General features: G+C 41.2%; 1 protein-coding gene across 1 annotated transcript; it reads right to left on the reverse strand.

The window, feature by feature from the left end:
• Positions 1-7,191: 7,191 nt before the first annotated feature.
• Positions 7,192-10,549, reverse strand: LOC117801422 (immunity-related GTPase family M protein 1-like). The gene is given in 3 exon segments (XM_034655712.1): positions 7,192-8,732; positions 8,773-9,009; positions 9,967-10,549. Coding segments are annotated over 3 exon segments (1,272 nt in total). The 3' UTR covers positions 7,192-8,280.
• Positions 10,550-14,041: the final 3,492 nt, after the last annotated feature.

A 14,041-nucleotide genomic window follows, 5' to 3' on the forward strand; every position in this document is an offset into this window, starting at 1 on the left:
GGATGATATTTGCTGTGGGCTTATCATAGGTGAGTTTTATGATACTGAGGTATGTTCCCTCTATCTCTTGATTGTAGAGAGTTTTAATCAGAAAGGATGCTCTCTTTTGTTAATTTTTTCCCCTACATCTTGAGAGGATCATATGGTTTTGTCTTTTCTTTTGTTAATGTGGTGTATCACATTCATTGATTTGCAGATGTTGAACCACCCTTCAAGCCCAGGAATAATTCCCATTTGGTTGTGGTGAATAATCCTTTTAAAGTGTTGTTGGATCCTATTTACTAGTATCTTGGTGAGAATATTTGCATCCATGTTCATCAGAGATATTGGCTTGTAATTCCCTTTTGGGTGGGGTCTTTGTCTGGTTTTGGAATCAAGGTAATGCTGGCCTCATAGAACGAATTTGGAAGTTTTGCTTCCATTTCTATTTTTGGAAGTAGCTTCTGAAGAATAGGTATTAGTTCTTTAAATGTTTGATATATATCCACTGGGTAGACATCTAGTCCTGGACTCTTGTTTTTTGGGAGATTTGGTTACTGCTTCAATTTCTTTGCTGGTTATGTGTCGGTTCAGGCTTCCTATTTCTTCCTGGTTCAGTTTTGTTAGTTTGTATGTTTCTAGGAATGCTTCCATTTCTTTCAGATGGCCTAATTCGTTGGCATAAAGTTGCTCACAATACGCTCTGATAACCTTTTGTATTTTTTTGGTGTTGGTTGTGATCTCATTCTCTCATTTACCATTTTCTTAAATTGGGTCTTTCTCTTTTCTTTTTGATAAGTCTGGCTAGGGGTTTATCAGTATTCTTAATTCTTCAAAGAACCGGCTCCTGGCTTCATTAATCTGTTCTATTGAGTTCTATTTCATTGATTTCTGCTCTAACCTTCATGATTTCTCTTCTCCCCCTGGATGTAGGCTTGATTTGCTGTTCTTTTTTTTCCAGCTCCTGTAGGTGTAATCTTAGGTTGTGTATTTGAGACTTGTTTGTTTCTTGAGAACGGTTTGTATTGCTATGTAGTTCCCTCTTAAAACCAGCTTTACTGCATTCCGAAGGTTTTGAAGAGTTTATTTCCAGTTTCATTTGCTTCCAAGAGTTTTTAATTCTTTAATTTCCTGGTTGACCCATCCATTCTTCAGTAGGATGTTCCTTCATCTCTATGTATTTGTGCTCCTTCCACATTTCCTCCTATGATTTAGTTCAAGTTTGAAAGTATTGTGGTCTGAAAATATGCAGGGAATAATCCCCGTCTTTTGGTATTGATTGAAACCTGTTTTGTGACCCATTATGTGCTCTATTCTAGAGACTGTTCCATGTGCATTTGGGAATAATGTGTATTCTGTTGCTTTAGGATGGCCTTCTCTGCATGTATCTGTGAAGTCGATCTGGCCCAGTGTGTCATTCAAAGCTCTTATTTCCTTGTTGATCTTCCATCAGCTTAGATGATCTGTTCATTGCTGTGAGTGGGGTGTTAAGTTCCTCTACTCTTATTGTATTATTATCAGTGTTTCTTTAATTTTGTTGTTGATTGGTTTATATAATTGACTTCTCCTATGTTAGGGACATAAATATTTACAATGGTGAGATCTCTTTGATTAGACCCCTTTATTATTACATGGTATCCTACTACATCTCTTATTGATGTCTTTATTTTTTTTAATTTTTAAGTTAAATATTTTATTTTCAATTATTTATTTGAGTATAGTTGACAATGTTACATTATTTTTTAGATGACTCTAATTTCATAGAATTTTTTATCATAATTTTTATTGTTACGTCAGTCACCATACAATATATCCTTAGTTTTTGATTTAGTGTTTTATGATTCATTATTTGTGTATAACATCCAGTGTACCATGCAATATGTGCCCTCTTTAATACCCATCACTGACTTATCCCAGTCTCCCACCCCATCCCCTCTGAAGCCCTCAGTTTGTTTCCGAGTCCACAGTCTCTCATGGTTCATTCTCCCTTCTGTTTACCCTCCCTTCATTCTTCCCTTCCTTCTCCTACTGATCTTCCTGCTATTTCTTATGTTCCATAAATGAGCAAAACCATATGATAATTGTCTTTTTCTGCTTGACTTATTTCATTTAGGATTATCATCTCCCAAAGATACAGACACAGTGAAGAGAAGGACTATATGAACCCCAATGTTCATAGCAGCATTGTCCACAATAGCTAAATGGTGGAAGGAGCTGAGATGCCCTTCAACAGATGACTGGATTAAGAAGATGTGGTCCATATATGCAATGGAATATTAGTCAGCCATCAGAAAGAGCAAGTACCCAACATTTGGTGCAGTCTTTTGTTTAAAAGCTAATTTGTCTGATATAAGGACTGCTACCACAGCTTTCTTTTGATGTCCACTACCATGATAAACGATTCTCCCCCCCCATTTTCAAACTAGATGTGGCTTTGTGTCTAAAATGAGTCTCCTATAGATAACATAGCAATAGGTCTTGCTTTTTTATCCAATCTGACATGCTGTGTCTCCTGATTAGAGTATTTAGTATCTGAGTAATTATTGAAAGATATGAATTTAGTGCCATTTTATTCCTGCAAAGTCAGGTTTTCTGTATATTGTCCCTTTCTGTCTTTCTGGTCTACGTCACTTTGGGCTCTTGCTTCACTTACTGGATCCCCTTCAATATTTCTTGCAGGGATGTTTTAGTGACCACAAATTCTTTTAGTTTCTCTTTGTCCTGGGTGTTCTTTATCTCTCTTTCTATTCTCAATGATAGCCTTGCTTGATAAAGTCTTCTTGGCTGCATATTTTTCTCATTTATCACCTTGAATATATCATGCAAGTCCTTTAGCCTGCCAGGCCTCTGTGGACATGTCTGCTGCCAGTCTTATGTTTCTACCCTTGTAGGTTAAGGACCTCTTGTCCTGAGCTGCTTTCAGGATTTCCTCTTTATCTCTGAAATTTGCAAGCTTCACTATTATAGGTCAAGTTGTTTACCTATTTTTATTGATTGTAGGGGAGTTCTCTGTGCCTCCAGGACTTGAAGGCCAGTTTCCTTCCCCAGATTAGGGATGTTCTCAGCTTTCCTTTATTCAAATAAACTTCTGCCTTCCCTCTTTCCTCTGAGACCCTAATTATTCTAATATTGTTTTTTACATTCTTTCTTTTTTAATTGTATTTATTTATTTGACAGAGAGAGAGACAGCCAGTGAGAGAGGGAACACAAGCAGGGGGAGTGGGAGAGGAAGAAGCAGGCTTCCAGCAAGGGAGCCTGATGTGGGGCTCGATTCCAGAACGCCGGGATCATGCCCTGAGCCAAAGGCAGACGCTTGACAACTGAGCCACCCAGGTGCCCCTATTCTAATATTGTTTTTGCTTTATAGTATCACTGATCTCTCGAATCTTCCCTTTGTGATCTAGTAGTTGTTTATCTCTCCTTTTCTCAGCTTCCTTATTCTCCATCTTTTTGTCTTCTATATCACTGACTCTCTCTTCTGCCTCATATATCTTAGCAGTTAGAGGCTCCTTTTTTTATTGCATCTCAGTAATAGCCATTTAGATTTTGGCCTGGTTAGATTTTAGTTCTTTTATTTCTCCAGTAAGAGATTGTCTAGAGTCTCCTATACTTTTTTCAAGCCCAGCTACCATCCTGATACTTGTTTTGAATTCTATTTGTGAAAGCTTACTTGTATCCGTAGTAATTAAATCCCTGTAGGTGAGTACTGCTACCTGCTCTTTTTTGGGGTGAGCTTTTCCATCTCATCATTATGCCCACAAAATAATAGATGAAAGAGAAAGAAAATGCAAAACTGGCAGCAACACCAGAAATATATGCATTAAGGAAATCGGAAGAGAACAGAATCAAAACAAAACAAAAGAAAGAGAGAGAAGCAGAAAGAAATAACCAAACAAGGAGAACAGAACACAAAATAAACTAGATCCTGGGTGTATTTTGAGTTGTTTGTTTGAAGAAACTATATCCCAAAATAGGAAAGAAGGAAAGACTGTTATATACCCAAAAGTAAAATTGAAAACAATGAAAGGAAACCAAAAATGAAATTATATATATAACGTAAATATAAAAATAAAAATTAAAGAAGACTCAAAGAGGGAATTGATAAAATTAGAAAATTGCTAAAAAGAAAAAAAAAAACCTTGAAAGACTTGGGGCACCTGGGTGGCTCAGATTGTTAAGTGTCTGTCTTCGGCTCAGGTCAAGATCCCAGGGTCCTGGGATCGAGCCCCGCATCTGGCTCTCTGCTTGGCAGAGAGCCTGCTTCTCCCTCTCCCTCTCCCTCTGCTATTCCCCCTGCTTGTGCTCTCTCACTCTTTCTGTCAAATAAATAAATAAATAAAGTAATTAAAAATAAATATAAAATAAAACTGAAAGACTATAGAATAAGAAAAAATGATGAATGTTGTATACTGTTTTACCCTAGAGCTTAAGTTTTGTGGTTCTGCATGATCAGTAAACTTGGTAGTAGCCTCATGTTCCTGCTGGTCTTCTGGGGGAGGGTCCTGTTGCACTGATTCTCAGGTGTTGTTGCCCCAGTGAAATGCACCACCCTCGCTAGGGGGCCAGACTTAGTGCAAGTGGTTCTAGATTGTACTATGTGGTGCTGCTTTGCTACCTGAAGGCTTTCAACACCAATGGGAGGGTAAAAATGGTGATGCCCCAATCTTTAGCCCCAGAGCTGAAAGTTCATACACCCCACTCTTCAGTGTGCCCTCACAGAAACGCAGTCAATCCATCTTGTCTCCCTGGTTTCCGTCTGAGTCTATGTTCACCCAGCCTGTGACTGAGCATTTTGTATCTCAGGCATTCAACCCTGTTACAAGTCTCCAAACTTTATAGATCTAGTGGCACATATTGGGGGGGTCTCAATGGGCTTCTGCTCTTTGCTTGGCTCCTGCTTAGAGAGTGGTCACCCCACCAAGCAGCAGTTTGTGGGTATGGCAACCCTGTGTAGAAAGTTGGTTCCTAAATTTGCTGTTTGCAGCAGGCTTCCCTCCTCTGATGCTTGGGAACTCTGTCACACTCGGGCACCCCCATTCTTTTGTGGCCCTGGGGATCTTGAGACCATACTGTCCTGCCTAGGATTCTGCCCTGCTTCACTACCTGAGCCTTTCAGGCAGGATGTCTCCCACCACTGCAGACTTCAAAACTTCCAATTTTGTGCTTCCACTGCTTAAATACTTTTTGGTAACCTCCTTACACCAGATCCACCCCCTGCACTTTATCTTCTGATATATCTCCCTGGATTAATGTCTCTGCACATTTTACCTTGCAAAAAGTGGTTGCTTTTCTATTTGAAAAAAAAAAGTGGTTTGCTTTTTTACTTCAGCAATTCTTTTCTAAGATCGCCAGTTAATTATGCAAGTGTTCAGAATGAGTTGATAACTATCAAGCTGAATTCTAGAAACCAGATGAAGTTAGAGTCTCTTACTCCTCTGCCATCTTAATTCCTCCTTTTTCTCCTAGGGAAAGATTTCTTAAATGAGATGATACCCATATAAATATACCAAGATGACAGCTGTATAACACAGGTTGATCAATGTGACACTTTTGACTACATTAAAGTGAAAAGCTTCTCTTCATGAAAACAAATGCATAAAGAAAGTTTAAAAATCTCCACAAATCTGGAGAAGATTTTTGCATAAATATAGTCAACTAATGATCATTGGAAGGAGAGTATTTTAAAAATTACAGAAGTCACTAAGAAAAACTGAAACAATCTAGCATGGAGGTGGGCAAAAGACATGAACAGAATGTCCTTTGAAAAAGAAAGGTGTATGCAGAAAAAATAGAGAAATTGCACAAATTAAGTAGTAATGAGTCAAATTTCTCTCTGTGCACTATGAGATGACATGGTTAATTTGTTCAATTGCAAATTTTAAAAAGTTGGACAAGTTCAGGTATTGGTGAGAATGTAAGTTGATAGAATCTCTGAAATGTGGCTGCTAGGAATATAAAGCAATACAATCACTTTGAAGAAACAGTATGGCTGAATCCTGAAGTTGCATATTCATGTGCCTCAGGACTCAGCATTTCCACTCTTAACACTCTACCTAAGAGTCATTCTGCAAACATGTGCAGGAGACATGTGGACATGTGCTCCTAATGGAAGTCGTCATAATTGTGAAAAAAAAGAGGATAAGCATTGACAGATAAAAAAGTTCAGTGACACAGTGTTAAAAGGATTGAACCACAGATATATGGAAAGTAATTAATCTTTTGGTATAATGTTGACATTAAATATTAATTTATGGAGGCTCCCGAATGCTGAGTGTTGATGGAAGTTCTCCAGGTCACTGGTCCCTGGTGATATTTCTGAACCCCAGGGATGAAGAGATCCTACAATTTTCCATGGAGACAACCAGGTGCCCATCCAAAGAATGTGAAAGGAATTTGCATAGGGTTTTTTACTGGCAATGTGACATTCCTGAAGTTAGATCTTCAGAGTTCTAAGAGAATATGATATTGTATCCAGAATCCTACTCAGTTAAACTATTTATTGAAAGCAATCACAAAATAAAGGCATTAAATGGAAATGCAAAAGTTCAGAAAGTTCGCCACACAGAGAACTTTTATTCTCACTTTGCTTGGGAATGGATGCAATGTAAATGAGCAGGGGACAGGGAATCCAAGAAGCACCAGCACCACCAAGGTAACTAATGGATGTGAATTAGGCCTGAGCTCCAGGCTGGGAGAGCAACTAGTCCAAGTGAGAATGGGAATTAGAGGTGTTGCACAGGACACGTTCAGGGAGAACCCTAGCCTACTCCTCCTCGGGGGAATGCTCACATTCAACTGTCATTTACTCTCTCTCTCACTACTGAGCATGGCTCTATCTAGCACCTTCCTTTTTCTTTTTCTTTCTTCCCCCCTGCTTTCACTTCTTAAACACAGAGCCTCAAGCTGGATAAGTCTGTGTGGCCTGAGGCTGGATGAAATGACCTGTGAATGTTGGCAGAGGCTGGTCCTTCAATAGAAAGCATGGAAGGACATGTCCAGGGCCGAGGAGGGAAGCGCTACAATTGGAGAGGGTGTAGCTTCTTCATCCTGGGTCCTTGCAGGAGTGAGTGTCACAGAAGGAGTTTACCCACAACTGCCAGTTCTCTAAGGAACTTCTTCTTTTTCTTTTCTTTTTTCTAAAGTGTTTATTTATTTATTTGACAGAGAGAGAGACAGCCAGTGAGAGAGGGAACACAAGCAGGGGGAGTGGGAGAGGAAGAAGCAGGCTCCCAGCATAGAAGCCTGATGTGGGGCTAGATCCCATAATGCTGGGATCACGCCCTGAGACAAAAGCAGACTCTTAATGACTGAGCCACCCAGGTGCCCTTTCTAAGGAACTTCTTGATAGCATTATCTGTTACCTGTTGGTGTGGATCAAATTACCCTGAAACTTCGTGGCTTAATACAAAGGTTTATTTGCATATAGATTCTGAGGGTCAGAAATCCAGGAACAAGCTCTGTTGTGTGGTTCTGGATAAGGGTCTCTCCTGAGGTGGTAGTCAAGCTATCAGCTGGGCTGCATCTTCTGAAGCCTTGCTGGGGCTGGACGATTTACTCCCAAGATGACTTACTTCCATGGCTGGCAGTTAATGCAGGCAGCCTTGGTTCTCATCCCCATGGCCTCTGATTCTTCAGGGCCTCTATAGCAGGTCAGTTTAAAATTTCTATGGTTACTAGGCAGAGAGAAGAAAATGGAGAGGCAGACAGAGAGTGAGAGAGAGGGGGACAGAGCTGGAGCAGGGGTAAGACAGAGCCAGTGAACAGAATGTTTATAAGACAGAGCTACACTTTTCATAACAAAGTTCTGGACTTTTTGGACATTCCATTATTGCTGCCATATTCTATTAGTCACTGCAGGGAAAGGGATTAAACATAGCCATGAAAATAGGAGAAAATGTTGGAGGCCATCTTAGAGTGTCTACCACTGACCTACAGGCAGGTCAAGATTGTGTGTGTCCACAGAGTGAGATGAGAAGTGACAGAACACGGGTGTTGGAGAAATGATTGAGAGTTAAGTGATAAGGGGATGTCAGAATGAGATTGTATGTCGCACTGAGCAGATCTTTTCTGCCACCTTTGGATACAGGCTCGTTTAATAAATGACAAAAGTAGAACATATTTGGGAATTTCCTCACATGGGTTCAAAATGAGCAAGTCATCTCTTATACCTTGGGGAACATAGAATCAATGGACGTGGAAGTAACTGAGCTTGATTGACAATTCAGAAATGGGAAAGTGTGAGGAGAAGATCCCAGATGTCCTGACTTACCTCCAGAAGGAGCCTGCTGAGGCATCACTTCCTCAGATGATGGACTGTGTCAGGATTTTCTTCAGGATGGCCTTGGTGTCCTTGGCAACTATTTCAAGGAGGTGTCTGTGTTTCCACTTCCTCAGGGAGTTGAAAATAAAGTCACCTAACAGTGGGATGTATCTCAGAATTGAATATAAGGAAGAGACTGTATTACAGTTCACTCAAGATAATGGCCAGTCCTCTCTGAGGACGGTGTATAGATCCTGAGACTTCATAATGGCTCTGTACTCCTCCATGGGTTTCCGCGTAGTCTGAGCCATCTGCTGGAGAGATTCATCATCCACACCAAAGAGCAAGCGGTAGACTATCGGACTCTCCTCCAGATCATCTGCATTCCAGATGCCAACGGTGTCAAAAGACTTTGAGGCTATTTTCCCCCTGCAAGTGGTCACTTTGTCCTTAATGGCCTTCTCGTAAGTGTGGGACAGACTCTGTAGGGGTAAGACAGAGCCAGTGAACAGAGTGTTTATAAGACAGAGCTACACAGTACCTGATGTCAGAAATGTCCCTGTGCAAGGTGCCCCTACGCTTTGGGAAGTCATGCAATAAAGGTTCAAGGCTGGAGACCAGGAATATGTTGGGTTCACACACTCCCTCCTTTTGGAGAGTTTCCCGGATATTCTCCCGAATATTCTTCAGGAGTCGTTCCTCCAAGAGGGCACTTGTGCTGAGGTCCCTGTCCAGCTTGGTGCAGACGACATAGAACTTCTTTCCTAAGCCTTGGATGGGTTTTTTGTTATTGCTGTTGTCCAATAGATATTTATTAAAGCTCTAATTATATTAGGATTAGAGGATAGAATAGTCATTTTTGATCTCATGGAAAAGGCTTACATTTGGATTTTGCCTTTGTCATTTTCTTGCTGTGTGGGTTCTGAGCAAGTCACTAACCTAAAGTGAGAGACTGCACTTAATTCCCTCATTGGCAAAATGAGAGAGAGCTGGATCACCGTTGCTCTTAGTTCTAAAATGACTCTGCCACGAACAGTAAGAACATGTTCTCCTAGTTGACAATGTTAGAATGTGGGGTTGGCTCATTTCCCCACCATTCTAACTCAGAGTATCCTGGGCCCAAGTATACTGAGTTAATAATTCCATATTGGGAAGAAATGTGTTCAAGTAACAGTCCCATTAGGCAACAATCTACTTCTCCCAGAGTAATAAAAGTCACACATTTATGATTTGTATGAAATAAAACTGTGAGCTTTGTTTTTTCCTAAGAAAAATCTGTGACGTCTCTCTGGAAACTGGTTTTTATCACTTAGAGGGTTACTGTAATAATTGTAGACTTTTCAACACTCATTTTCATTCCAAGAAACAATGGGATATTTACATCTTAGTTTATGAGCAATTATGACTCAATTGTGAAAATATTAAGTGTTGAGAGGAAAGAAACAGAGCTGGCCCTGGGGAAATAAGCAAGTAGAATTTGTGCTGGTTTCCCCTTCCCTCCTGATCATGCTTAAATACCCCTCCTTTCTTTCTTTTTTTTATAATAATATTTTTTATTATATTATGATAGTCACAATAGAGTACATCCTCGGGTTTTTGATGTAAAGTTCCATGATTCATTAGTTGCATGTAACACCCAGTGCACCATGCAATACATGCCCTCCTTACTACCCATCACCAGCCTATACCATTCTTCCACCCCCCTCACTAGGAAGATCGGTAGGAGCCTTGGATGATTTTAGCAAGCTTCACAAGATTCTTGCTGAACTGTTCAGATGCAATGATGATGAAGAGGTCATACTGGCTAAACTTCATCTCTTCCATATAGTTCTCCAGGCTTTGGATAGCTGCCCTTGTTCCAGGTAGGTCCCACAGCACAACATTGGGAAAGTGGGGGGAAAAGTAGCGAGTGGGAATCTGGGTGGTCCTCACCACCCCAGTGGGAGCTGAGTCCTCCTCTTCATGCCCAATTCCCCTCAGCGCATTGATGAAGGAGGACATGCCATTGCTGGAGTCCCCAGTCACTGCAATGCACACTGGGGCATTGGATGCTGTCTTCAAGGTCCCCCTAACTACAGAGACCACCTCCAGCAAATTCCCTCCTCCCAAGGCCTTTTCCATGTTGATGGCAATCTCCTTAGGCAAGACACTTCAGCCCGTATTGTACGGAATATCAGAGGTGGTGGATGTAAGTAATGGGGTGTGAAGAGAGTGGGTGGGCTGTGTCACATCATAGAGCAGTGGAGTGTCCTGCAGAAATAGGAAAAGCAGGGAGTTAGGAGGGCCAGGCACACAGAGTGGTGGACGCATCATCAGATTTGGTAACCCAAAGTGAGGGTGTCAGATCCACACCCAACTCCCTGCAAAGGAACTTAGATGACAAACAGCAAGTCTCTGCAAAAATGTTTGATAATTTTTCAAAAATGTAAACATATTCAACCATAGAAAATGAGGAAATCCTACCATTTGTAACAACATGTATGGACCTTGAAAGCATCATGCTAAGCAAAATAAATCAGACAGACAAATACTGCAAGATCTAACTGATGTGTGGAATCTAAAGTTAAAATAAACTAAATTCATAGAAAAAGAGAACAGACTAGTGGATTGGCAGAGGCACAGAGTGAGAGGAGGGGGAATTGCAGGAAGTGTTCAAAAGGTACAAGATTTCAGTTATAAGATAAATAAGTACTAGGGATGTAATGTACAACCTGATGACTGTAGATAACACTGCTGTATGATTTATGGGAAAGTTGTCAAGGGAATAAACCCTAAAAGCTCTCATCACAAGACATTTTTTCTCTTTTTTCTCCTTTCTTTTCCTTTTACTGAGATGGTGGATTTTCGCTGAACTTATTGTGGTAATTACTTCACAATATATAGAAGTCAAATCATCAGGTTGTAGGCCTTAAACTCATACAGTGATGTATGCCAATTATTTTCCAATAAAACTGGTAAAACCTTTTACTGAGATGGTGGATTTTCGCTGAACTTATTGTGGTAATTACTTCACAATATATAGAAGTCAAATCATCAGGTTGTAGAAGTTGCATGCAAATGTTCACAGCAGCATTATTACAGTAGCCCCTCAGGTGGAATTAACAGTTGTCCGTCTCTTCAATGGATAAAAAAAAAGCAGTCTATCCATACAAGACATCAGTATTGGGCAAGAAAAGAAATGAAGTATTGATACCTGCCACAACATGGATCAACCCCAAAACAAGCAGACCACCCATCAGACCATGTGTTCTATGATTATATTCATATGAAATGTCCAGAAAAGGCAAATCCTTACAGAACATATATTGTGGATTTCCTAGATCTGAAGGGCAAATGGCATGCAGGAAAGAGAAGTGGCAGTCAAGAGGTACAGGATATCTTTTGGATAACAAAAATGTTCTAAATTTGATCATGACAGGTGTACAACTTTGTGAATATATTCAAAGTGACTGAAAACTTTAAAGAGATGAATCATAGAATGTGTAAATTATATCACAATAAAGTTGTTGAAAAGAAAATTAGCAGAGGGGCTTATTTGTTAGATGTGCACATGTTAGGAGCTCAGAGGAGACCATTGCTCAGAGGAGAGGAATGCTCTCTAGCTATGGTACCAGTAGTCAGCTCCTAAGCAGGTTATAGATGGAGGGGACTCTGAGCAGAAGAACATCAGGAGGGTCACTCAGTCAGGAGGCTAAGCAGGTATGGGTACTCCTCCACCCAGCCTGGGTGAGCAGGATGTCCCACTGGGGATGTCTGTAGGGCAGACATAAGATTTGCCAACTCTCCATACCCTTCAATCCTGAGGACCAACGCATCGTCAATACACATGTCTTCAGAGTCAAGAACCTTTTAATTATTTTAACAGCAGTGAAGAGTGCATTTTCCATATCGGTCAGCACTAACTGCACACCTAACTGCACACCTAAGAAATCCCTGCACCCATACACTTCAACATTCAAGTTACATGAGCTTTCCAAATAATAGCCTACTGATTTTTAAGTAGTGCTTTGTTGTGATTATTATTGTAAGTATTTAAGCATTTAAGTACTCCCATGAATTTTCCATGTAAGCCAAGCCTTGTAGTAATATTCCAGCTTTTAAAAGGCAGAATTGGAAAAGAGAAATGGTTGGGATTACCTAGTGGACTCTCCTCCTGGGGGTTACACATACAGTGCTACCTGCTGGACTTTCTTTTTTTTTTTTTTTTGATTTTATTTATTTATTTGACAGAGAGAGAGAGAGAGACAGCCAGCGAGAGAGGGAACACAAGCAGGGGGATGGGAGTGAAAGAAGTAGGTTCCCAGTGGAGCAGGGAGCCCAATGTTGAGCTGAATCCCAGAATGCTGGGATCATGCCCCGAGCCAAAGGCAAATGCTTAACGACTTAGCCACCCAGGCGCCCATACGTGGTAGACTTTCACAATACCACAAGTTACGACTGCTTGCTGTGGTAATTTCCCTTAAGACATCTACTATCTCTGTGTGCACAGATGCAAATTTTAAAACATTTTCTAATTCAAGACTGACTCCTTGCTAAGGAGTTTTCCTGTGAGGCCATGAGGCCTTCTATTGCATGAGAGCTTCCCTCCCAGACCCATCTAAGGGAGTCTTCCGATGTTGCTGGAGATGAGACCTCACATCCAAATGCTCAGGTTTCTGCTCAAAAGGACTGCAGTCCTGTCTATAGGACAAATTTCATGTTGAGGTCCAGGTCTTATGGTGCAGATTATTACCCATCACACTGGCTTTCCTCTCCACTGGTGTGTCCTGCTTTCATGACTGCTCCCCAGATTTCTGTGTGTGCTTTCATCCAGCATTAGGCCAGGACACACCCTTCAAATGAGGAAATTGCCAAGAACCCTGACTGAGTTTTCAGGTAAGCTTGGCCCATGGTAATGTGAATGCTTTCACATTGAAAACTGAGCCCCAGTGTTCTGTCTTGTGCAGCAGGGAAGCCACGCTACCCGCCTCGCAGGACTCCAGTGACGGTTTCATGCTAAGATCCAAGCGAAAGTCTGGGCAGGCCTCCCACCAACCTCTTGGTGAATTCTCTCTGGTGTTAGGATCTCTGAGGAAGACTTTTCTCTGGTTCTTCTTATTCCCTCCAACTCTTACCGCAGTGTATGAAGATTCTGATCTGTGAGTCTGTCTGGGCAGGATCTTCTGCCTGCCTTTTCTTGATTAATCATCTCCGAGCTCTATTAGACAAGTGGTAGTATTATTCCTGGCCACAGATCAAGATACAGTGCCTCACAGATGAGAAACAAGCCTCAAATTGCACAGTAATAATCTGGGATTTAAGCCCACAGTGTGATTCTGTTTCTGTATGGACAGGAGGGGAGGACAATCCTAGTAAATGTTGAATCTCCAGCCTCAGTGGCTGAGGGATGACTAAATGCTGAGATGCTTCTCCAGGGGGTATGGGTCCACTTATTGCTGTCAACTACCATTCACCTCTCCCTGGATACACCCTTACTAATTTGGGGAGAGAATGGAAATTGCAGGTCTCTCTCAGCTCCCATTATCACTTCACATTAAAGAAAGCTCACTGATTTCCAAGTGTGAAAGGAAATCCCATAATGTGTCCCCACTTCTCAGAAAATGTTGCAGGGTATCTAACCGCCATTGGGAAATGGAGATGTCTAACGAAATGATCAGGAGATACAGGGGGTTCAGAGGGAGGGAGGTTGCTTGATTATGATGTCATCACTATCCTATCTGCTTAGGGACCAGAATCTCCAGAGGCCTGTGCCCACAAAGTTTTCAGGGTCCTCCATCAGGAGAGGTGCACTAAGTTGGCAAA

The sequence above is a fragment of the Ailuropoda melanoleuca genome, chromosome 3 (genome assembly GCF_002007445.2).
Source record: "Ailuropoda melanoleuca isolate Jingjing chromosome 3, ASM200744v2, whole genome shotgun sequence".
Lineage (NCBI taxonomy): Eukaryota > Metazoa > Chordata > Mammalia > Carnivora > Ursidae > Ailuropoda > Ailuropoda melanoleuca.